This window comes from Protopterus annectens, chromosome 3.part1 (assembly GCF_019279795.1).
Source record: "Protopterus annectens isolate FY-2018-M chromosome 3.part1, PAN1.0, whole genome shotgun sequence".
NCBI lineage: Eukaryota > Metazoa > Chordata > Ceratodontiformes > Protopteridae > Protopterus > Protopterus annectens.
In genome coordinates this window covers 1404790123-1404816092 of record NC_056732.1, presented here as the reverse complement: position 1 = coordinate 1404816092, position 25970 = coordinate 1404790123, and the positions used below count along the sequence as shown (strand labels likewise).

The 25970-nt window shown below is 43.9% G+C and overlaps 1 protein-coding gene across 1 annotated transcript in view; it reads right to left on the bottom strand.

Annotated features, from left to right (window-relative positions):
* The window catches only part of IQANK1 (IQ motif and ankyrin repeat containing 1), a 2532034-nt gene that overhangs the window by 1031456 nt on the left and 1474608 nt on the right, over window positions 1–25970 (bottom strand). The window contains exon 8 of the mRNA XM_044067472.1: window positions 19621–19675. Coding sequence (XP_043923407.1) covers window positions 19621–19675 — 55 coding nt within the window. The remainder of the gene's footprint in view (window positions 1–19620; window positions 19676–25970) is intronic.

Genomic DNA, 25970 nt, shown 5'->3' with positions numbered 1-25970 from the left:
TCGGAGCTGATGGATCGGCTCCGAACCCACGTGTAAGAACAAATGGCGAGATTGAACAACTTCACATCACTAGTTAACCTTAGCCTCCAAATGGGCTTCATGCCTCTAGAATAGAGAATGGCAACCATCATCCCTCTGCAGAAAGGCAGGCCATCTATGGACCATGGAAACTACAGACCCATATGTTTCACTAGTCTGATATGCAAAACCATGAAAAGAACTATAAAACTGATCGATGATAATGCAGGAAAACTCCAGATACTGGACCCACCCTAATTTTGTCAAATGCAGGTCATGCTTACTCAGCCTGGTAGACTTCTTTCAGAAAGTCACCAAAGCAATGGATGAGTGTTCACAATGCCTACCTTGACCTGGACAAGGCATTTGACATAATACCCCACTTAGGCATTGTTGACAAACTTAAGAGATTAGGTATAAACCCTTAAGTCACCTGTAGCCAGATGACTCACAGATAGGACCCAGGGAGTTAGAACTGGGGAGTCCTCCTCTAACAGATGCCAGCCACCAGCAGAGTCCCTCAGGGATCAGTCCTGGGACCAATCCTTTTTGGCATCTATTTTTCTGAAGTCAAGGTCAACACCAAGGGCCCCTGGTTGACCAGATTTTCAGACTATTGTAAATTAGGAGCAGTTATAGACTCCCCCACTGACACTAATCTTCTCCAAGAAGGGCTGCCACAGACCAATAATTGGTGTCAGAGCCATGGACTAAAACTAAATGCTGAGAAATGTGTAATAGTATCCTTTGGGAAGTCAACCACCCCTATTAACTACCATACTGACAACACACCCTTAAAAGTTGACTGAGTAGTCAAAGACTTTGGGACACACACATAGATAGTAATTTAGTGTTTGAGCATCATGTGTCTATGGTAATGAGGAAATCACTCTATGTTGTACAACTTATAAATAAAAATATGGCATCTAGGTCTAAGGAGATCATTGTTCCACTGTATGTAGCATTCATCACACCCATCATTGAGTATAATCCCCCATTTGGTATGTATCTAACTGAGCATATCCAACAACAGGAACATCATCAGAAGTTCCTCACTAAAGGAATACAGGACATAAAAAACATGTCCCTTGGAAATTGCCTCAAAGCCATACTCCTGTATTCTGTCTCCTTCAGGCTGTTGAGAGGAGATTCATACCTGGAATACAAGGCATAATTGGACACCACTCTGATGAACCTCCTGCATATCCACAAAAAACAGGATGAGAGTTACGCTTTCTAAAGAGTTAAACTTTGCCTGTGGTATAAATAGGACCTTCTAGAGAGACAGGAATGTATGCCAGACACTATCCCGTCTTTGGAAGAGGCTCCCCATCCATTTGAAGCAGATTTCCTCCGTAACCCAATTCAAGTGTAACTCGGACAACTGGAACAAGAAATTCAGTCCTTGTTTTGAACCTACGTCTCAAATGGATACAAGCAGCCTGTAAATATTCCATCTCCCAAGCCCCTGCTTACACTACCAAGGGTACCAGAACTTGGCAGAAATTTGGGATGCATAGCTAAGCTTAAAAAGGCCCCACTGGTCATTAACCTAGTAAACACCTATGAACATGTGGCAATTTGTGCATGACACAGATGATACACTGATAGATTAACTCCAAAATACGAAAAGCCACAAGTAAAAATCAAGTAAAACACAGGGTTTTCTGGGTAAAAAATACTTTACTGGTGTCTGACATCAGTAAAGGATTTTTTACCTGGAAAACCCTGTGTTTTTGCTTGATACACTGATAGAGTAAGCAATACTAAAATTGGGCAGAACCCACACATTTGCCAGATATGGAGCGATGGTGGAATTTCTGGCATCCACTCAAAATTTGAGCCTCACTCAAGTTACACTGAAGTTACTACCACAAAAGAAATGGATAGGGAGCCTGTTCCAAAGAAGGGATAGTTTCTGGCTACATACACCACGGTACAGATGGCGAGTATGCTGCGTGGCCTGTGTGAGGACATGCAACATCTGAAAGAGCTGCAGAATGACCTACAGCACATGCAGAGTGACATAGCATACAGGGATTTGGATCAAACACATCTGTGAATGTCATGCATGTCAATGGTACCTTTTAAGCTGATAAGTATCATTTCATTTTATTTATTTATTTGCTTGCTGAATGTGGTAGAGCATTGAGCTCACTGGACCATTTTAAGGCTCATATTTCCCTTGACAGCAAACCTGCCACTACATGCCACTGCAAGAAAACAGATGAAAAACGATAAAGGAATTCTACAGACTAATCACAATAAATTCAACAAGACCTGATTGCATGTAATTGCATATTGCTTAAATAAGAATTGTGCGGGGAAAAAAAGGCTATTTTTCCTTGATGCAGCCCGTTTCTTTTGAGACTGCCACAACTAGGAAATTTCAGAAGTTATGTTGTCATTTTCATTCATTCCTCAACTGCTGGAGTCGGATCTGACCCTCTGATTTGACTTGGCTTCTTTTTACAGCTGATGGAACACTGAAAGCTCTCAAGCTCCTCTCTTACCCACAATGCATTAGTCCCTTACTATTCCTTAGATCTCATTTGCTGCCTTGGTGTATGGGCATGGTCACTAACTAGCTCTCAAGTTTGAACTTCTTTTCAGTGAGTTTTAAAAGATTTATGGATATAACTTTCTCTTCTTTTTGAATACATCCTCTCTTGCCCTTTCTACACGTTTTAGGGGTCTATGTTTATGCATCAAAGAGTACATTCCATGAATGGCTATTCATCACCAGTAAAACATCGAACATTCATTTTAGTCATCAGCGAATTTAAGCCCATCGAATAGTCATAGTCAGCCCATGGAAAGTAAACAGTATGTAGTATGTCAATACATCAGCCATGTGTGAAGTATATACATAAAGTATATTGTTTGTTGGAGATGTTGGCCAACTATGACAATTCGATGGGTTTAAATTTGCTGATGTTCACGTTCGCTAAAATGGTCATTCAATGTTTTGTTATCAATGAAAAGCCATTCGCAGAATGTACTCCGATGCATAAACCCAGACCCTCTTTTTAGTGCATCTGTAGCTTACCATTGGTGGTATTTTCTCTTTTTCCCTTTCCCTTACCTTTCCGGTAAAATCTCAGTTACCATTGCTGGTAATACTTGTTCACTTTTTCTATAACTATCTATAGTTAAAAAAAAAAAAAAAAGAAAAAAAAAATATTTTTATTTTATTTGTCTTTTTTAGCTGATAATTATGTCTTAGAAGCCTTCGGGCTTTAAAAAGTTTAAGTCCTGTGCCTGTAAGATTCCACTGTCAGATGCACATGAGTTGTGTGTTTATTGTTTAGGCCCAGCCCATTAAGATTCGGCATGCAGTATTTGTAAGGGCTTTAATCCACAGGCCCTTATTGATCATAAAAACAAACTGATATTAAGGAGATTGATGCCTTCTTCTTCCTCTGATGCAGCATCTGGGGCTCAACTCCCTAAGAAAGGTGAAAGAAAAGAAGCCAAGAAGCGTATGTTGGACCCTTCTGGTTCTTCAGCTTTGAGCTCTGCTCGGAGTTCAGAGCAACCCCAAAAGGTATCAAAACTGTTGGATCTGGTTCAATTACATCCGAAGACTAAACTCTCCTATCCAACTACTACAGAGCTAAATCTGCAACTTTGGATCTAAAGAAAAATAAAGACAGGTCTCCACACATCCAGTTCTCTCTGACTCTGGATGCCATATCCTCCCATCTCCCATCCTGGAGAGACATCACCACTCTAGGACTTTTTGTTTCCTAACACCTTTATTAAACTACCACTTGTGACACAGGCAAATTTACATTCATATAAAAGTAATCAAACTACATTAACATAACAAATATTATACCTCACATATATTGCTATATATCATATATCCTAAGCAATATTACATAAGTTATGTAATTCCTGCCTTCTTTATTAAACTATCACTTACTACATAGGCAATCACACGTATATAAATAAAAAGAAACAACACCGACACAATCCTAATTGCAAACATTATGCATCACTTATAATCCACCCAATTTTTCTTACTCAAACATTACATAGCTCATTTATGTCCTGCCGCCTTTTAAACCTCATTCCTCCCTTGCATGTATTGTTCCCATAATTCCCATTTTTTTCCTATGCAATTTGTTTCTACCCCTTTCTAAAGATCTCATTTCCAGTTGTTTTATCTCTGTTACTATATTCACTACTTCCAGCATAATTGGTTTAGATTTTGATTTCCATTTTCTAGTAACTGATTTTTTGGCAGGCACCAGTATTAGACACAGCAAGGCCTTACCATGTCTAGGCAACTGAGTCTGTATCATAGTTCAGAAAAATCATCTCCTTTGTCAGACCAGTCTGCCCATCTAGCATCTCACCACTCTAGGACTTCATCCATTGCTTCCTCATCTTGTTCCTCCAGACGTCTGACTGAAAGAGACGTGGACAGGATGATGAGGAAATTTCTTTTGATGCAAATACAAACAGGGGTACACCCGGCTCCTACCCCATCAGGTCTGGAGGCCTTCATTGTTACTAGCCCACCTAATTTGTCTCTTTCTTTGATTCAACCTTCAGTTTCATGGTAGTTGGATCAGAAAATTCCACATCCATCTGTATCTGATCCAAAGGCACTCATATCTTCTACATTGATACTGTCTCTGAGTGGACTGGCTCTGAGCATGTCGGATCCAGATGACTCTTGGAGCGGTAGTATTGGCACCGGATCTGGGGTGTTGGAGTCAACTCCAAGATTGTCAGAGCCATCTCTGCCCCTTGGAGCCTTGGCCTTAGACAGTATAACTCTGACCACTGTTTCGAGTGGTTTGCCTTCAGGTTGAAAGGAGCCAATGGCTCAGAAGCATGTCTGCTCAGGGACATTGGTTTCTTTCTCTCCAAGGCATTCTGCTTTTGAGGTAATAGAGAGAGTTTTCTCTGCACCAAGAGAAAGGATGTATCCACCTTCCTTGGATCCTACTTCCCAGACCCATTTGTCTTCATGTCTGGAGCCTCATCTTCCTACCCCACAGGGATGGCCAGCTCAAAGTTTCCAGGATACCCTTCAGGGTATATTGATTTATTCTGATATTTCTCTGGAACACCCCACCAAAGAAGTCCCTAGGAAGAGAAAGTGCAAAAGGAGGCACTCAGATGATCCTCAAGAGTCTGTCATTGTGGATACTGATTTCGATGAGGGGGAGGGTCCCCAACATCATCACCTGATGACGTCTCACTTGGAGACATATTAGAGATCCTCATGTAAAGGGGTAGTTGGTCAACTGACAACTCTTCCCGAGAGGAATCAATATTCTTGGAAGCCTTTGGGGCTGGCCCATCTTCCAATATTAATCTAACTATTAATCTTCCAGTTTTCTTTCCAACTTTCTCATACATATTATATATTCCCTAGAAGGTGAATATATGCTGCATTTTGTTTGGATGTTCACAGACAATTACATTTTTACCTACACAGGACAAAAAATTTCATGAAATCAGATCAATTATTGGTCTCATTTTCAGATTTAAAATTGGGTAAAGATGTTATCAAAGTGACCTTAGCCAAATGGTTAATTGATTGTATTTCATTTGTTTACCAAAAAGCAGGTCTGACTTTGCCAAAACGTCTAAAAACTCAGATCTATGGCAACTTCTTCAGTGTTTTTATCCAGATCTTCCTTGGACGATATTTGTGCAGCTGCAGCTTAGGCTAACCCTCATACATTTATTGCTCATTACAAATTGGATCTGGTCTTTAGGAGAAGAGCAGCCTTCGGTTTAGCTGTGCTCAGGAATATAGTTTCTTAGAGTCCTCCCCACTTTGAGGTAGCTGAGGAATAAATAAAAGTGACAACATCAGATAAAGAAGTTAATACAGTCACCATAATGTTCAATCTGTGTTGTCCATTTTCATTCTTCCTCAATTTCCCTTGCTCCAACTCCCTACCAATTTGACTTCTGGAAGGATCAGAAGATGCTACAGAAACTAATGTTCCTTTATTTGAGTTCCAGATACTGCTATTTATTATTTATATATTCACTAAAATTCAACAAACAAGACACTGAGGGATAGCAAGTGATTAGTGCATTAAGGATGAGACGTGCTCAAGAGCTTTCAATGTTCCACCAGCTGTAAAAAGCAACTGAGTTAGATCTGAACAGATGGAATGTTATGGTGAGTACATAACTTCTTTATTCTCTGATATGCAGAGGGTTTTACTGTTAGCTATGCTCATTAGGCAGTACACAGGAGATAGATCTCTGCATGGACATATGGGAACTGCCCTCTGCAATGAAATGTTGTTTTACATGCTTTGAAATATAATATGACTGACAATGACATCCCATAAGCCACTTGTACTGAATACTAACACAGTGGATCAAAATTTGACAATGTTCAAATTTATTTTGTCCTTCTTTTTCTGGTCATCTCCTGCTTTCACCTGCCCTCTGACTCCTAATGGTCTCTCTATCCAACATGTCTCTTGTTTAGTAGGGAGCAAGAATCAGAACAAGGTGGTCATTACCTTGTAAAGAATAGGTATTTCCTTAATGTTCTTGCTCGGTACTGTAATTTTCCCAATCCAGACTTGCAGGCATATACACGCTGTGTTCTACATCTTGTGTGTGTGTGTGTGTGTGTGTGTGTGTGTGTGTGTGTGTGTGTGTGTGCGCGCGTGTGTGTGTGTGTGGTGCGTGTGTGTGTGTGTGCGTGCATGTGTGTGTGCACATGTGTGCGCGTGTGTGTGTGTGTGTGTGTGTGTGTGTGTGTGTGTGTGTGTGTGTGTGTGTGTGTGTGTGTGTGTGTCACAGATGGGTGTATGTTGCTTCATCAAACAACACATAAACGCACCCTACTGAAAAAAAATAAGAAGTTATGTACTCACCATAACGTTCCATCTGAGTAGGTATCTTCATTTATCTGCAACCTTTGGGATACGGATCCGATCTCGGATCCGAGCTGGCAACTTCTATCACAGCATAGATCTGAGCTCCTAGCTCCTCCCTTTACCCATAATCCCCTGCCAACCCTGACTGACCTCAGATCAAGTTTGCCCCATAGCACAGCTAATACTGTGTCCCAGAGGGAACTAATCTAAAGAACCCCAAGTAGGATCATTTTGGTCAGGGGGAAGGAGGGAGGGATGGTTGCAGACAAATGAAGATACCTACTCAGATGGAACGTTATGGTGAGTACATAACTTCTTAATCTGAAGTAGGAACTTCATTTGTCAGCAACCTTTGGGACAGAGTCCCCAGCTACCTAAATCTTGGGTGGCCTTCATGGAAGGATATTCCGGAGCACTGCAGAGCCAAAAGACGCACTACCTCAGGAGACAATATCTACTTTGTAGTGGCTGATAAAGGTATGAGATGAAGCCCAAGTGGCTGCGGAACAAATGTCATCTAGAAAAACTCTAGCCTTGAAAGCAGCCGATGTAGCAATGGCCCTCGTAGAATGAGCATGGACTCCCTGAGGTGTAGGCCTTCCCGAGCTCTGATATGCTAAGAGAATACAACTAGATATCCATTGGGAGAGGGTAACCTTAGAAACCGACTTGCCGAAGTTGTTTTTGGCAAAGGAGACAAACAACTGATCGGATTGCTTATGACTAGTAGTTCAATGAGTATAAAAACATAGTTGTCTGTGCACGTCTAAAGAGTGCAGCTTATACTCTCCTTTGTTTTGATAGTTGGGGAAGAATACTGGAAGATTAATAGATTGATTAATGTTAGCTTCCGAAGATACCTTAGGTAGAAAAGATGGATTGATCCTGAGGTGAACTCTGTCTGGGTGGAAGACCAAATACGGTGGTTTGACACAGAGAGCCTGGAGTTCCGAGACCCTCTTGGCTGAAGTTATGGCCACCAAAAAGGCTGTTTTCCAAGAGAGGTATTTAAGATCAACAGTGGCCGCCAGCTCGAAAGGGGGGCTAGTCAAGGCCTGTAAAACTAGGGATAAATCCCATGGGGGTACCACCTCTTTGACTGGGGGCCTGTGGAGGAAGGTACCCTTAAGGAAGGTCTTACACAGTTTGGAAGTAATAAGCGGGCCTGACTCCTGCCCTACATGATAGTGTGAAATTGCTGCAAGTTGCACCTTGACCGTGGAAGAACTAGCACCCTGGTGAAAGAGAGAAGTTAGAAAATCTAGAACCGACGCTTCCGGTGCTGTAAAGTGATCTAAATGACGGTGCTCCACCCAAATGGAAAAACGTTTCCATTTACTCCAATAGAACCTTCTGGTGGAGGGCTTGTGAGCTGCTACTAGGATGGCTTTGACTGGTGATGAAATTCCGGGAGTCCTTATCAGGAGTGGAACTGGAGCAACCAAGCCGTCGGCTTTAGGTTGGCCAGGTTCGGAGTCAGAAGACCCAGGGGGTGTAAATGAGATCCGGAAGGGGATCCAGCATCCAGGGCGGATGAATCAGGTGAGACCATAGGTAAGGGAACCACGTCTGACGAGGCCAGAATGGGGCAATGAGGATCATCTTGCTCCCCAACTGACTGGCTTTCTGCAATAGTTTCAACATCAGTGACAGAGGCGGGTAAGCATAAAGCAGACCGGGAGGCCAAGCATGAACTAGAGAGTCTCTCGGGGACTCCCCCGGGGGGGGATCAGAGTGAAGTAATCGTTGCATTTGGTATTTGAGGGAGAGGCAAAAAGATCACAACAAGGTCGCCCCCATTGGGCAAATACTTGCTCTGCCACTAGAGGATTGAGAGACCACTCGTAAGGAGTCAGGATAGTACGACTGAGCCTGTCCGCTAATATGTTGGACCGTCCCGGAATGTGCGTTGCGATGAGAAAGCAGTTGGTGGATATCGCCCATTCCCACACTCTCATGGCCTCGCGGCAGAGAGGGTAAGACCTGGTTCCCCCCGTTTGTTGATGTACCAGACGACTGACATGTTGTCCGTCTGTACCGCAATCGTCCCCACCGGAAGAAGGTTGTGAAGTGCTTGCAACGTCAAAAGCACCGCCCTCATCTCCAGGACGTTGATATGCAAAGAGGTCTCTATGTCGTTCCACGTGCCTTGGACTGTTCTGCCCGAATAGTGCCCCCCCCCCACCCCAGGCGAGAAGAGTCCGTGGTCACTGTGGCAACTGGCGGAGGCAGCGAGAAATGGCGTCCCGTGTGGAGATTGGAGGACTGGAGCCACCACACGAGTGACCTTTTGCAAACCCTGCTTAGGGGGATGGGATGAGACAGGGGATTGCGAGATAGGGACTATTGTACCTGGAGGGTCCATTGTATGACCCTCATATTCAGCCAGGCCAATGGCAGCAGCTGAATTGCTGCCGCCATGGACCCTAGAGCCCTCAGGACCAATTCCGCCGAAGGAGCTTGAAGTTGAAGGATGGCCTGCACATGCAACCTCAGGTTCTGAAGACGATCTGGAGTCAAGAAAGCAAGCATCAGTCTGGAGTCCAACCTCGCCCCTATGAAATCCAATACTTGTGTAGGAGCCAGGGAGGATTTGGCTGTGTTGATGGTCAACCCTAAGAGTGGAGCCAGATTGAGGAAATAATCCCAACATGAGCAAAGGAGATGCCTTGTTGGGGCATTAAGGAGCCATTCGTCCAGGTACGGAAAGACCTGAATTCCTTGGAGTCTCAGGTGGGCCGCTATCGCTGCCAAGACCTTGGTGAACACCCTGGGTGCTGAGGTGAGACCGAAGGGGAGGGCCCTGAACTGGAAATGGCTGGCTCCCAGCCGGAAGCGGAGAAACCTCCTGGAGCGTCTGTCTAAGAGAATATGATAGTACGCATCCTTGAGGTCTATTGAGCACATCCAGTCATTCTCCTGCAGTAGCGGGAGGATAGATTGCAGAGTGACCATCCAGAACTTTACTTTTGGTACTGCCAGGTTCAAGAGGGAGAGGTCCAAGATGGGCTTCATGTCCCCCGTCTTTTTTGACACCAGAAAGAACCTGGAGTAAAACCCTGATCCGAGCTGATCTGGGGGGATGGGCTGGATGGCTCTTTTTTGTAAGAGCTGCTGAATTTCTGCAGCAGCCGCCTCCCTCTGGTTGCGTGATACATTGGGAAGGCTTCTGATTCTGGGGGTTACAAGAAAGGGAATTTGGTAGCCTCTGGATATAACACGAAGCACCCAGCGATCCGTTGTTATGGACTCCCACATTGCTAGGTGCCTCAAAAAACGTCCCCCAACTGCCTCCAGAGTGGGGCAGCCGGGTAACCCCTCAGGGGTTCTGCATGGGCCTCTCAGAGAAGGGTTCTCTGGACCCAAAATTCCTGGGACCCCCTCTGCCTTTAGGGTGGCGTACTCCCTGTCCTCCTCTGCCATGAGAGGACTGGTTGTCCAGAGCAGACTGGGATTGATGCGATTTCCAGAACCACATCTTCTTCTTACCCTTTTGGTTCTTGGCAAAGCACCTCTGGGGAGCAGAGAAGCAGACTCCGATGGCAGACAACGTCTTCCCGTCTTTCTTGCTCTGGACGAGGGTGTCACAAATGGTTTTGCCAAACAATGCAGAACCATCAAAAGGGGCATTCGCAAATGATGCCTTAAAGGGTTCCGTGAAGTCACAATGTCGGAGCCAGGCTTGCCTCCTCATGACCAGCCCGACTCCGCCTGCTCTAGCGGCTCCCTCAGTGGCGTGAGACAAAAGCCACATAGAGGTGTTGGTGTTGGAAATAGAACGTAGGGTGGACATTTGGGAGGAGTACAGTTGCTTGTCCCCTTCCGACATGGACCCCGGGGGGAAGCAGCGTATTCTTTGATTAGATCCCGCTGCATCCGAATGACGTGTGCCATATAGTTCAGGGCCCTCATGGAGAAGGTCCCTGAACTGAAGGCCCGCTTCCCAAGGTGGTCCATCGCGCGAGACTCCTTGCTCGGCGGATGAACCGTGGGGCTGTCCTGAGCCAACTCTCTCTTGGTGGCTGCCACCACCAATATGGCATCCACAGGGGGACCTCTGCTCCAATGGGTTCTCTCTGATGGGGGGCTCAAAATTTTGTCCAGGCGCTTGGGAACAGGCTCTACAGTGTCCGGCTCCCTCCAAGCCCTAGTGGCTATAAGATCCACCAAAGGGTCGGGGGGAGGGGACACCCAAGATGTAGATGGCCCTGCCTCAAACGCCTCTAGGAATATGGACTCGTCGGAGGAAGCCTTGGGGGCAGACCACCCCCCCCTGATTCTGAGCATTTCCATGATGTCTCCAAAGGAGACATCCTCGGGGGTGACCTTGGGGAGCCTTCCCCTTCATCCAAGTAGGTATCCTCAGTGAGGGACTCCGGGGAGTCCACGTGCCTCCACTTGCACTTCGACTTGCGAGTCCTCACCAGCAATATCCTGTTAAAATGGAACACCTAGAGGCTCTGAAGCAGGCTGCCCCAAAGGCCAGGTGAGGGGAGCCAGGACCAGCTGAGAGGGAGTGCAGGGGGGAGCCGAAGCCAGGACCGGGGGCCTGGATGCACTCAACAGCACCCTCTCCACCACCACGAAAGCCGAGGGGGAGCTGCTCTCTGATGGATCCGAGATCTGACTCCCACTCGGATCTGAGGCGGGGATCGGACCCGGAGCCGAGACTATCGGATCTGAAGGACCCGTGCGCTCCGACCAGGATGGGGCCGAGAGCACACCGAGTCCCTCGGATCCGAAGCTCGGCCCACGGCTCCGAGAGGTCGGATCCGACAAACTCGAGGGAATAGTCGGAGCCGAAGTGCCCAGCACTGTCGGCTCCGACCCACCCCAGGATCCAACGCGGCTCAGCTCCGACAGCTCCGAACCCAGGAGGTGGGTCGGAGAACGAGCTATAGGAGCGAAAAAGGGGGTCGAGCTCCCCCCCCGGAGGGGGGGGAGGCAAGAGCACTCCCATCTGCATCTGGGCCTGGATGAACCTCCTCATCGTCCGGTCCATGTCCGCATCCAACATACTGAAGGTGGACCTCGAGGAGGCCACCGAGGCAGGCCTGGAGTGCCACCTCGATGACCTTGACGGGGACCGGGTCACCTCCTCCTCGGGTCCCGGTGAGAAGCAAGGGGATCGGATCTGAGGGGGAGGGTGAACCAGAAACCCTGGAGGGAGAAGCCCGTTTGGCAGGCGGGGCCGAGGAGGAGTCTTCGGCCCGCCGCTTAAGGTGCTTCTTCCTCCGCTTCTCTTTCCTGGCCTCCCTCACCTCTGAAGCCACAGTGGGAGGTTGAGTCCTGGTCGGAGGGAGGGGGGCAGGAGTGGCCGCTACCGAAGACTGGGTAACGGTCACAGAAGTACCGGAGGCCAGAGCCGGGTCTGGGGGCAAAAGGCCCACCAGAACCAGCTTCGACCTCCGACCCTTAAGTGCCCTGGGGTTGAACGGAGCAAAAATCACGCAACCCGAAGAGAGGTGTTCAACGCCAAGGCACCTAACGCACCGAGTGTGGCCATCAGCCGGTGAAAGCTTGTGACCACACTCGGTGCATTTCAAAAAAATGGCTTTAGGGGCCTCCGACATCACTGAAAGGAAACACACTCACTAGGCCCCTACACACTACACACACACACACTGCGACCAGCGAGGGCAGGGAAGAGAAATAAAAATAAAAATTAAGCTAATTTAAGCTAAAAGAAGAGAAATTAGCATTAAGGGGAAACCTAAACACGCACACAGACACTCGCTTAAAAGGAATACAAGAAAAAGTTGAAAAACTGTTTTTCTCACAGAATCACCAAGAGCTCTGGAATCTAGCTGTTGCTTGAAGAGCGGCAAACTAGATCTGAGGTCAGTCAGGGTTGGCAGGGGATTATGGGTAAAGGGAGGAGCTAGGAGCTCAGATCTATGCTGTGATAGAAGTTGCCAGCTCGGATCCGAGATCGGATCCGTATCCCAAAGGCTGCTGACAAATGAAGTTCCTACTTCAGATCAAACTTTTTTTTGTCAGGGGACAAGCCCCTCCCACACCCCCTGCTAATTATATATACCAACTCCATCATAAAACTACAGTGGAGGAAAAAGCAAATTTTCTTAACCTCACAGTGCCGCAATCTTGCACATAAACAAAGCCAGCACATCTGAGCAGCTAATTCCCTACAAAACGGTGTCTACAGGACTGCAATCAGTTTCTCTCAACATTTAAACAGATTGAACTCTACAGCTCCCTACAAAACGGTGTCTACAGGACTGCAATCAGTTTCTCTCAACATTTAAACAGATTGAACTCTACAGTTCCCTACAAAACGGTGTCTACAGGACTGCAATCAGTTTCTCTCAACATTTAAACAGATTGAACTCTACAGTTCCCTACAAAACGGTGTCTACAGGACTGCAATCAGTTTCTCAACATTTAAACAGATTGAACTCTACAGTTCCCTACAAAACGGTGTCTACAGGACTGCAGTCAGTTTCTCTCAACATTTAAACAGATTGAACTCTACAGTTCCCTACAAAACGGTGTCTACAGGACTGCAATCAGTTTCTCTCAACATTTAAACAGAGTAGGTTACACACAAAAAGCATTTGTTAAGCTTTCACTTACAGTGCTTTGTATTTAAGCAGGTCACCATATTGGTCAGCCATAGGGCTCTTTGTTTCTACTTGAGTGGTTGCCTCCTTCCCCTGTAACTGCAGTAAACTGACTCTTACATTAGAGCTGTAATACTTACCTTATAGCTTTAGGACACCTTAGGAAACCTTGTAAACTGCAATAGCCCTGCTACTCTTTTCCTAGTTGAACTCTACAGTTCCCTACAAAACGATGTCTACTGGACTGCAATCAGTTTCTCTCAACATTTAAACAGAGTAGGTTACACACAAAAAGCATTTGTTAAGCTTTCACTTACAGTGCTTTGTAATTAAGCAGGTCACCATATTGGTCAGCCATAGGGCTCTTTGTTTCTACTTGAGTGGTTGCCTCCTTCCCCTGTAACTGCAGTAAACTGACTCTTACATTAGAGCTGTAATACTTACCTTATAGCTTTAGGACACCTTAGGAAACCTTGTAAACTGCAATAGCCCTGCTACTCTTTTCCTAGTTGAACTCTACAGTTCCCTACAAAACGATGTCTACTGGACTGCAATCAGTTTCTCTCAACATTTAAACAGAGTAGGTTACACACAAAAAGCATTTGTTAAGCTTTCACTTACAGTGCTTTGTAATTAAGCAGGTCACCATATTGGTCAGCCATAGGGCTCTTTGTTTCTACTTGAGTGGTTGCCTCCTTCCCCTGTAACTGCAGTAAACTGACTCTTACATTAGAGTTGTAATACTTACCTTATAGCTTTAAGACACCTTAGGAAACCTTGTGAATTGCAATAGCCCTGCTACTCTTTTCCTAGTTGAACTCTACAGTTCCCTACAAAACGGTGTCTACAGGACTGCAATCAGTTTCTCTCAACATTTAAACAGAGTAGGTTACACACAAAAAACATTTGTTAAGCTTTCACTTACAGTGCTTTGTAATTAAGCAGGTCACCATATTGGTCAGCCATAGGGCTCTTTGTTTCTACTTGAGTGGTTGCCTCCTTCCCCTGTAACTGCAGTAAACTGACTCTTACATTAGAGCTGTAATACTTACCTTATAGCTTTAGGACACCTTAGGAAACCTTGCAAACTGCAATAGCCCTGCTCGTGCCTCGCTACTCGGCTCTCTTCTCCCCTCCCTGCCCCCAATTCCCTCACGCCCCCAGTACCTCTAAATTTATAGTATTATAGCCACTCCCCCACTTTCTAGATCCTATCTGTTTTCATCTGGGATAATTCCACCCACCCCTATTCTACTACCTACATTTAATAGCACCTATTAGCTTTCATCTGGCATTCTCCCATCCCCCCTTCCAGTACCTTTACCTCACCACTCTATCTTCTGATGTTGCATCACCAGGTAAAACAGTTCCTTCACTCACTAGCTGAATCACATATAATGATATACTCCTCTTTACTACCCCTCTTGTTCACACCATACCTCCTTACCTTGTATGAAAACCAGTTTCTTACGGGATTTCAGGTCCCAAAAGGCCATACTATCACCCCAGCTGTAAATCCTTCCACCTTCAACCGTACTTACAGTACCAGATCCTATCCAACATCTTGTTCAGTCTATCAACATCTCAACCCCAGGCACATTAGCTCTAGATCCAAACACTACCACAAACTAATAAACAAATTCCTGAAGTTCATCACCAAGTATAGACTCAACCTAATACTTGGTGGTGATATTCACCCCAACCCTGGCCAACTCCCTTCAGATACACATACCCCCTCTACTTGTAATCTAAGCTACAAACCTACACTTAATAGGCTAACTAACTCTCTCCTAGTCTGTCATCTCAATATTAGAAGCATTAATAACAAGGTACATGAATTGCATGCACTTCTGGATGTCCACTCCCCTGAGATTCTCTGTTTATCTGAAACCTGGTTAAAACCTAACACTAAAGACAATGAAGTGTTACCACCTGGGTACAACATACACAGGCTGGATCGTGCTTCGAAGAAGGGGGGTGGGGTAGCTGTACTCTATAAATCTGAGTTGAATGTCACCACAGATGTAATACAACCTCCTCAGATTAATAACTCTGAGATTCTTGCCACCAAATTGCAACTTAATAAAAATAAATGCATTAATATCATCTGTATGTACATTCCCCCAGGTAACAATATATCTACATTTGAAGATATCCTGCACTGGTTATCATGTCACTACCCCCAAGAAACCCTACTACTTGGAGACTTTAACATAGACTGGGGCACCTGTTCCTTAGAATCCCCAACCACCCATATTAAGCTGCATGCATTTACACAAATCATATCCACCCCTACCAGGATAGGTAAACCCAACCAAAAAGAAAGTGTACTTGACTGGGTACTCATAAACAGTCACCTCCAACTGTACACCTCTGGTACCCTCCTTAATTGCCTAAGCGATCACCTTCTCACATATGTAATTAAGCACAAAACCATTAATTCCCAACAACCCTTACTCAGAAAGGTTAGAAACAATAAAAACTTTGACCCTGCCAAATTCCAACAAGAACTAAACTCATGTAATTGGTCTGTTCTAAAACACCTCCCCTTAGAGGAAGCAGTAGCATACTTTAACAACAAATTCCTTGAGATCCTTGATTTGCATGCACCTGTTCGTTCAAAGAGAACCAAGGCAAAAACTGCACCATGGCTTTCTATAGAGTCTAAACTCAAAATTACCCTTAGAAACAAAGCATGGGCTTTATGGCATTCTTCTAAAGACCCTCACGATCACATTAAATACAGGCAATCCAGGAACGAAACCAAAAAATCAATTTTACAAGACAAAAAACAATACTACTGTAATTTACAGACAGTAAATCAAAATAACCCTCAGAAGTTTTGGGCAGGTTTAAATAATCTACTACATCCTGGACAAACTTCAACCCCAATCCCTGTTGCTACTATTGATAAAACCCCTGAAGATGTTTCTGATAGTTTTAACCAATTCTTTACTGAGACAATTCAAGCCCTAGCTAGCCAACTACCTCCTAGCTCCCCTGGTCCTGAAAGTAGCACCCCTAGAAACCTACTTGCGCTCAGCTTCCAACCAGTCGCCACTTCACTTATCCGTACCTTGATCAAAAAATTAAAACCCACTACACTTTCTGCTGATCAACTCCCTGCCGAGTACCTACAAAAATCAGCTGATGCTATTGTTTACCCTGTCTCAATACTAATCAATCGAGCCATAGTAGAAGCTAAAATTCCCACCATCTGGAAAATATCCTATGTAATCCCACTTCACAAAGGAGGCAGCTCTACTGAATTCTCCAATTATAGGCCAATAGCTATACTCTCGCCACTTGCAAAGATTATGGAAAAATTTATTCATAGACAATTCATGCACCACCTAATCCAAAATCGCCTTATGGCAGACACTCAGCATGGCTTCCATCCTCATCACAGCACTACTTCAGCCCTCCTAGCCTTTACTAACACCATAAACCATAATCACAACAATAGTTATATATCCTCAGCCCTCTTTTTGGATCTTTCCAAGGCATTCGATATGGTTGATCACCAACTTTTAATCCACACCCTGTAAACATTCTGTCTAGATACTGGAGCCCTCCAATGGTTTCAATCCTACCTGAATGGTCGACAGCAGGCTGTCCTCTGGCAGAACAAACACTCTTAACTTTCTACCTAACACCCTCGGAGTGCCACAAGGCTCTATACTAGGGCCCTTGCTGTTCTCCATCTTCATTAACGACCTTTATACTGTCATCCCAAAAGTCAGCTGTATCCAATATGCTGATGACTCTACTCTGATTTGCTCAGCCACATCTCCAGTAGAGTTATGGTCAGCTACCCAGACCACCTTTAATACAATAGAAAACTGGCTTTCTGAACATCGTCTGATCCTAAATCCCAAAAAAACTAAAATGCTGTTATTTTCACCAACACGTAGGTCTACCGCTTTCACCTTTACCATAAAATCAAATGATGGCACAATAATCTCCGCTGACCCATCTACAAAACTATTAGGTGTCATCATAGACAATAATCTCAAATTTGACCTACATGTTAACCAAACTATCAAAACCATCAATAAAAAACTAGGGTCACTTTACAGAATAAAAGCCTTCCTAACCCCTCCAGCTAAAATTGCCATAGCTCGCTCTCACCTTCTTTCAACCCTTCTGTATGCATCCCCTCTACTCTCGAATTTGAACAAGACTGTCCTTAACAAACTCTCAATTTGCTACAACCACATTGCCAGGTTTGCCACTGGGCTGCCTTTTAGGACACATCATTGCATCAATCTAAATCAGCTTGGTTGGCTTGAACTAACTAGCCTAATCCAGTATAACCAACTGATTATGGCCTATAAACTCCTCCATAATCCGGACAATACTCCTGCACTTAAAAATATTATCACCCCCTATAACAATCCTAGACCACTTCGATCCTCTAACAAACTACTAATTCAGACTAGCAAAATTAATAACACAGCCGGTGATTCTCTCTTTGCAAACTCTGTAAGTAAATCCTGGAACTCTCTTCCAGCTGATATTACCTTACTTTCCACCTTAGGTCAATTTAAAACTAGACTCAAACAACATTTGTCACTTAACTGGCTATGTCAATGTATCAAGCCTGGCTAACTTGAATGTGTAAAAATCTGTTAACCAGTTTACTGTGTAATTTAATTTAATCCTGACTTGTGCTCAGGACTAACTGTAACCTGTGGAACCTGTTTAACTTGCTTACTTATGTAATCTCTGTAAATTGTCTGTTTGTAATATGTAATGCTGGTATTATGTAATGCTCTATCTGCTTACCCTTGGAGCTTTTCTCCCCGGGCCTCCGCTGAAAATGGACATGCATCCAGTCGGACTATCTCCGTCAACAAATGTAAAATAAAAATAAAATAAAATAAAATAAAAAATTTTCGATCAGCTGCACCGGCTTCATTTAGGATTTGACAAGTTGTTGTAAAACAACTTGTCTGTAACCCATATGTATACACACACATATATCTGATACATGGAAGTTGAGCCCTTAAGGACAGCCTTCTGGCAATGTTTGCCTTGTCTTCCTTCAAGGCAGGATATTAAGACTCAGGTCACTTGGCTGTACTTTCCTGGTCCGGCTTTCCAGCTTCAGGCTAACTAGATGAACCTAGTATACCTCAACTGCAGTCTGGCACTTCCAGCACAGCAATAAGCTAAAATCCCAGTTTAACAAACTAACATGTACCTTGTTGCAAGCAATTCAAGATCAGAAAACTTTAGTTAACTTCAGTCATAAGTATCATATATATTACATAAGATGGATCTTGTTGAAGATAATGGTGAATGAAAGTTTTGATAACATTTCAGGTAAAAATGGCTTTAAATACACATAGCTTAAAAGGTAATTTGTGATGTTACTTGTGTGTGTGTGTGTGTGTGTGTGTGTGTGTGTGTGTGTGTGTGTGTGGGTGTGTGTGTGTGTATGTGTTTTGTAGAATAAGTATTCTTTGGTTTTTGACCTATATGTGAACTGCTGAGTTTGGGTAGGTTGAGGATGGTAGAATACATACAATAAATTAAGTTATTCTGGTTTCTTTTGCCTTGTTAACTAAAACATAAATAGTTCAGTGTAATTTGATATTGTTCTGTATATCATACATACAGTTGTAGTTTTTTTCCCTAATTTTATGTAAATAATAATAATTAACTTTATTTAAAAGAGTTAGAAGTCTAGTGTACTAGTCTTACAAATATGTGCACATATATACATGCATATGCATGCTTGTGTGTAAATTATTGGGTAAACTGATATTCAGAGGACATGTTGAATACAACTACATATACTGCTGGATGTTTTCTAGTTCTTTTGTTGGCAAAATTGTAATAATTAAAAAGCATTTCAGATATTCCCATCTACGAAATGGGAAAAAAACAGATTAAACACTACTATTGGGATGGATATAAAAAAAATCTGTATTTGCTCTGGTGTTCCCATCCCCTTCCAGTCATGGCCTGATGCAAACAGAATACCTGGGTAAACTGAGCTTGTTTATTGATAGCATTAACTTGTCTGGAAGAAATCTAACAGTCAACAGCATTTGCTTAAAGGACATTAATTGTGTAGTCTTCTTCACAGATAGGTAACATATTGCTGGTAGAAGTGAAATTTAGAAAATAATTTTACTGACCTCCTTCTGACATCGATTGTGTTCCTTAGTCAGCTGGAGAATATCACTTGTGAGTCTGAACAGAAACGCAGAGAGAGACAGAGAAATGCCAGTTTTGAATATTTCCTCCAATACATTTCTGCTTGCAATATACTTGCAGTACATAAATACAAGACACCAACAAGTCACAAATATGGGTAGAATCATGAATCTTGCTATTGCATCATGTAAGTAAAGGTCAGGACACTGTACAGATAAAAGCATTTTAACAATCAGATTGGATTGTTTATTCTATTAAGACTGTGTTCAGGATCAGAAGACATGTTGTTACATTAAATCATTTAATTTCTTATAATTAAAATTAAAGTACAGAATATGGAATGGGGCACTGCAAATAAAAAGGCCAAAGCCTTTGACACAATATCCCACCCAAGTATTGTTGAAAAGCTTGTCAATTTAGGAATAAACCCCTATATCACTCACTGGATTGCAAAATGGCTCACAGACAGGATGTAGGTAGTTAGGATAGAGGAAGCCACCTCCACAAAAAGGCCTTTCACTAGTGGGATCCCATAGAGCTCTCTGCTGGGGCCGCTCCTATTTGGCATCTATTTCTCTGAAGTCAAAGCAAATGTCAACGGTTTATGGCTGACCAAGTTTGCAGATGACTTCAAGCTGGAAGCAGTCACTGAATTCCCCAAAATCAGCAATCCATTAATAAGGCTTCTCCCACAGAAATAACATCTTAGAGTCATGGACTAAAGTTAAATGCCAAAAAGTGCATTATTGTGTTCTTTGGAAAAACGATTGCCCCAGAGAACTATCACATTGACAATACACCCCTAAGAGTAGAACCAGTAATTAGGAATTTGAGAACTTATGCAGACACTGAACTAGCATTCGACCAACATGTCTCCACAGATGTAAGGAAGTCATTTTATATTGGGCAGTATATAAGTAGGGGATAGCTTCTAGGTGGAGAGATGTCATTGTCCTGCTTTATTTAGCCCTCTTTAGGCCTATCATTGAGTACAATTCTCCCTTAAGTATCTACCTGTCCAGAAATTTACAGTAACTAGAACGACCACAGAGGTTTCTTATACAAAGAATACTGGACCTAAAGCACATGCCCTACATGGACTATCTCAAAACCCTGTCGCTATACACAGTCTCACACTACTAACAGGTGACCTATGCCTGGCTTATAAAGCATCCTCAGACTCATTACTTATGGACCTACACCACATCTGCAAGTTTAATGGTACTAAGAAATCTTGACTCAGGAACCTAAACATCTTCTGGAACATAAACAGAATGGTTTGAAGGGACAGGTAAATATCTCAGAGGATACCACTCCTCTGGAATAGACTTTCTATCCATGTAAACTAAAGCTCATCCATGTCCCTACTCAAATGTAATTTAGACCAATGGATGGAAAATAGGAAATTTGCCCTACTCACCATCTCTCTAATGGACAGAGGCAGGGCTTAAATGCCCTTGCTTACAATAGGGTCCCCTAATACATTGAAAGTGTGACCACAACAATTAATCCTTTATAAATGAAAGTTATTTAAATAAAATTACGGCAAGGATAGTTAAAACACCCATGGGATGACATAGCTAGGCGGTAAACAAGTAATACAGCTAGGCTTAAAGTGTCCCATCAGGAATGACATTCTGCTATGAACCTAAATAGAACTTATGTATAAACAAACCAAATGTACATTAGTGAGAACACACGCATTGTGATATGTCTTTAATAAGGCCCTACAGGATGTTCATATCTCAAAACAGATTATTTGAAAGTATCTCTATATCTTATCATATACAGTACTATCCTAACACAAACACAGCATTAGGATATGTACCACACTGTACTGATGCCTACAAAGTATAAAAGCAATCACACAGCATGGCACATTTCTGAATGTAAAACTACAATACTGTGGCAGAGTTCTGCATTAGCATGGGATGAATGAAGTACTGTGTAACATGCTTTTTCTTATGCATACATATGTGTGCGCATGCACACGTGTATGTCCATGTGCATGAGTGTGTATATGAGTATGCCTAGCACAGCACTCTGACAATACAGGTGGAGTGCAATAAGTACTGTGCAATATTTTTTATTATATAGACAACATACAAACATACATATGTGTATATGACTGTGTGCACACTTGTGTGTTTGTTGTGTGTGTGGCACAGCAGTGTCAATACTGGATGAATGTAGAATACTGTAATCTGATTCTTCTCTTTTAATGTACGTGAGTATGTATGTGTGTGTGTGCTGGGACACATCACTGTGTCAATACAAGATGAATCCAGTCATAGGTAACATGCTTTCCCTCTATCTTCCACGTGTGTGTCTGTGAGTTTACTGTGTCACTACAAAAGGAATGTAGTATTATAGGTTCATAGGTAGATACTAGGCTATCTGCCCTAGGACATTTATAAGCCTAGCCAGAGTGTATTTGGCTTCTGCCTCCCTATTAGATTAGCCTACTGTGCCTCTGCAAAGTAGGTCACAGAAGGTACCCTTTTAAGATTAGTTTACTGTGCCACTGTCTAGCAGGGACACAGAAGAGATCCCAGGGGTGAATTTGCAATTTCCCATCCACGCGTCCAGATTTCGCTTGAAGAGGGTCAGCGAGGGGCTATGTCTAACATGAATTGGGATTCTATTCCAGAGTGAGGGGAGCCTCTGAGAAATGAATCTGTCCCTCCAGCATGTCCTATTTATTTTTGTGCTGAGGTTTAGGTCCCTGGAGCGTGTAGCTCTAAGGGACTTGGATTTTTTGAGGTGGAGCATGTCCATTAATTCTGGGTTTGACATGGCTTTGTACGTCAGGCATAGATCGCCTCTGAGTAGGCGGTAAGTAACTGAGTAGAGCTGGAGTTTCTTTAGTCGAGCTGCATAGGACATCTGTTTGTAGCCCATGATCCTCTTGGTGAGGTACTTTTGGGGTCTCTCCAGTTGCTGCAGGTGTCAGGTAAGGTACATCCCAAAAGGGGCATTGTATTCAATTATGGGCCTAATGAGTGATGAGTAGAGGGGCACAATGACCTCTCTTGATCTAGATGCGAACCCTTTTGTGATAAGGTGGGCTATATAGAAGGTCTTTCTAACCACTTTGGCAACGTGATTATCAAAGGAGAGATTACTATCTATGTTGGTCCCCAAATCTCTAATTACTTCTTCCGTACTTAATGGATTACCACCTATGTGGTAATTTGTGGGCACCTTGTTTTTCCCAAAGGGGATGACTATGCACTTTTTAGCATTTAGCTTGAGGCCGTGGCTCTGGCACTAAGCATCCGTCTCTGTGAGACCCTTTTGGAGGATGCTTGTGTCAGCTGGAGATTCGATTATGGCCCCCAGTTTGCAGTCATCTGCGAACTTTGTCAGCCATAATCCCCCCATGTTAGCCAGAACCTCAGAGAAGTATATACCGAACATGAGAGGTCTCAGAACTGAGCCCTGTGGGATGCCACTTGTAACTGGTTTGGATTCGGACATGGCACCTGCGATTCTGATCATGTGGGTTCTATCTCTGAGCCAGTTTGCAACCCATCTTGTGATATAGGGGTTGATATTTAAGCTGGTAAGCTTATTTATGATGCCCGAGTGGGGTATTGTGTCGAAGGCTTTTGCGAGGTCCAGGTAGGCTGTGTGGACTACCTCGCCCTCATCTATGGCTTTGGTAACTGTTTCAAAGAAATCAACTAGGTTTAAGAGGCAAGATCTGCCCTTAACAAAGCTGAATTTGGTAGGGTCCAGTGTCTGGAGGCTCCCAATGTCTTTGTTTATGAGTTCCATGATAATACGCTCCATAGCTTTACAGACCAGAATAGTCAGACTTATGGGGCAATAGTTTCCGGGGTCCGTTGTGGCACCACCTTTGTGGAGTGGGACCACTGTAGCTGTATGCCATTCTTTGGGTACATATCCTGTAGTAAGGCTAAGTTTGAACAGTGACTTAATGTGAGGGTTCAGTTCTTCTTGGCGCTCGTGTAAGACACAGCCTGGGACACCGTCCGGTCCCATAGATGCTGTGTTTCTTGCTTTGGAGAGGGCAGCTTTCACCTGTGCATCTATGATGTCAGGGAGGTTACATTCAGTTGGGATAGGCATTTGCTCCTTTGGGGGGGAAGGGGGGGAGAAATTTGCGCTGAATCTGTCTACCAGGATGTTGGCTATGTCTGTAGGTTCAGTATATTTTGTACCGTTATGCAACAATTCAGAGCATATCTGGGAGTTTCCGCCCATGTTCCTGACATAACTAAAGAAGGCCTTGTGATTATCTTTAGTGTCAAGGGCAATTTTTCTTTCAAAACTGGCCTTTGATGATTTTATGAGGGATCGAAGTTTCTTGCTAATACTGATCAGAGATCCCTTCCCTTTTTGGGATTTTGCTCTGTCATGAAGTAGCTTCCTCCTTCTGTTGTATAACTTATTTATGGCCGGGGTCCACCAGACCGGTCTCCTGTTTTTGGAGGAGTGATTCTTGGTTTTATTTGGGATAGCATGATCCATGCATTCCTGCAGGTGCTCATAGAATGCATTTGTAAAGGATTCTGCGGATTGGGCTGTATTATCCTCTGACCCAGGGGCTTTGAAGGATTCCACCTCAGTCTTGAGAAGTGCAAAGTTGGCTTTTGAGAAATTCTTTACAGTGATTTCCTTGGCTGGGGGTGGGGACGGGATATGGATGTCCAGGGAAATTTGTTTATGGTCTGATCTTACCAATGAGGGGTTTACCTCTGGTGTGGAACATAGAGTCCCCATTTTGGTGATGACCAGGTCCAATATGTTGTTCCCTCTTGTGGGAGTGGTGACCAGTTGTTCCATTGCGTTAGAGTTTATAAATTCAAGGAACCGTTGGGCGAGGGTGTTTGGGCTTGAGTAGTTTTCCCAGTCAATGTTTGGGTCGTTGATGTCACCCAATAATATAGTGTTTGGAGAGAACTTCATATTCTCCAGTGTTCTCAGGAATGCCAAGTGGGGTTCCTGTAATAGGGAGGGTGTTCTGTAGCAGGCTACAAACTGAAGGGCAGTTTTGCCCGCTGTTAGTTGCACATGGATGGTTTCTGATGCTTCGTGCAGTGACACTAACCTGGAGGTGTAGGTATCTTTGATGAATATAGATACTCCCCCTCCTTTTGTGCTTCGGTCTGAGTTTTGGGGCCGAAACGCATGGTATGAGTTATAACCTGGTAGTACTGGGGTGCTCTCAGGAGACTTGAACCAGGTTTCTGTTACTGCACAGACATCGATTTTCTCCATACTGAGGAGAGCCTCGAGTGCGTGCATCTTGAGGTTTAGACTTCTGGCATTGAGTAGCATTACCTTTAGTTTTTTTATCCTTGGGTTGTCTATGGAGGTGGGTTTGTCCTTTGAGCCTTGCCTAAAAAGGGCACTATGGGGGTGGCAAGAGCCTTGGCCAGTATACAAAAGCCTAAGGGTGATAGGTGCAAGCCATCCCTAGAGAAGCAACGTGGCTTGTCGAGCATGTCATCCCAGGCTGACAGACACTGGATCCCCTTTGAATGACACCAATACTTTAGCCAATTGTTGAAACTGATCATTTTGTCTTTATACTATGGCATCATTCTTGGTGAGGGCAAGATGCTACTCAAGGTCAGGGTCATACCAGCCTGGGCTACATGGTCAGAGAGCTCCTCTATGTCTCTTTTCATGTAGCCCAGGGAGGTACGTCTCAGGTCATTCACACCAGCATGGACAATGACGGAGTCATACTTGTACTTGCTTTGGAGTGACCTGAGTGTTTGCGTTATGTGGTGGATCCTGGCACCCGACAGGTAGCTTACAGTGACCTTCTCCTTGTTCAGTCTGGTGAGCGAGACGTCAGTGTGCCTGACAATAGAGTCCCCTATAACAAGTGTATTTGGTGTGTTGTTTGGCCTTAAGGACTGTGACTGTGAGGCACACTGATTTTGTGAGATATGTGATTCATGGGTATTGTTGAGGGGTGGCTGTTGCTTGGATATCTGCTTAGGAGGTCTTTGCTGTTTAGGCAGATTTTTATTTAGAGCCTCCGAGTATGCTTTTGTGTGTTTATGTGTTGGGTATGCAGATGCAATAGGTCTGTGTGAGACTGATTTGTGGTGTGGGTGGTTACCTTTTCCTCCTGACTGACTTGGGTTGAGAGAACACTGCCTCCAGTTTGGCTGTGTAACTGCATCTCTCACATGTATTAGAGATTGTTGGAAGGAGAAGAGGGTTGTCTGTGTACATAAGGCAATTGTAACATTGCCTCAAAATTCCCAGATTCACCAGCTGGTGTGTAACATCTTTTTTCTCCTGCATGTGCATGTGTGTATGTCACAGCACTGTGCAAGTACAGGAT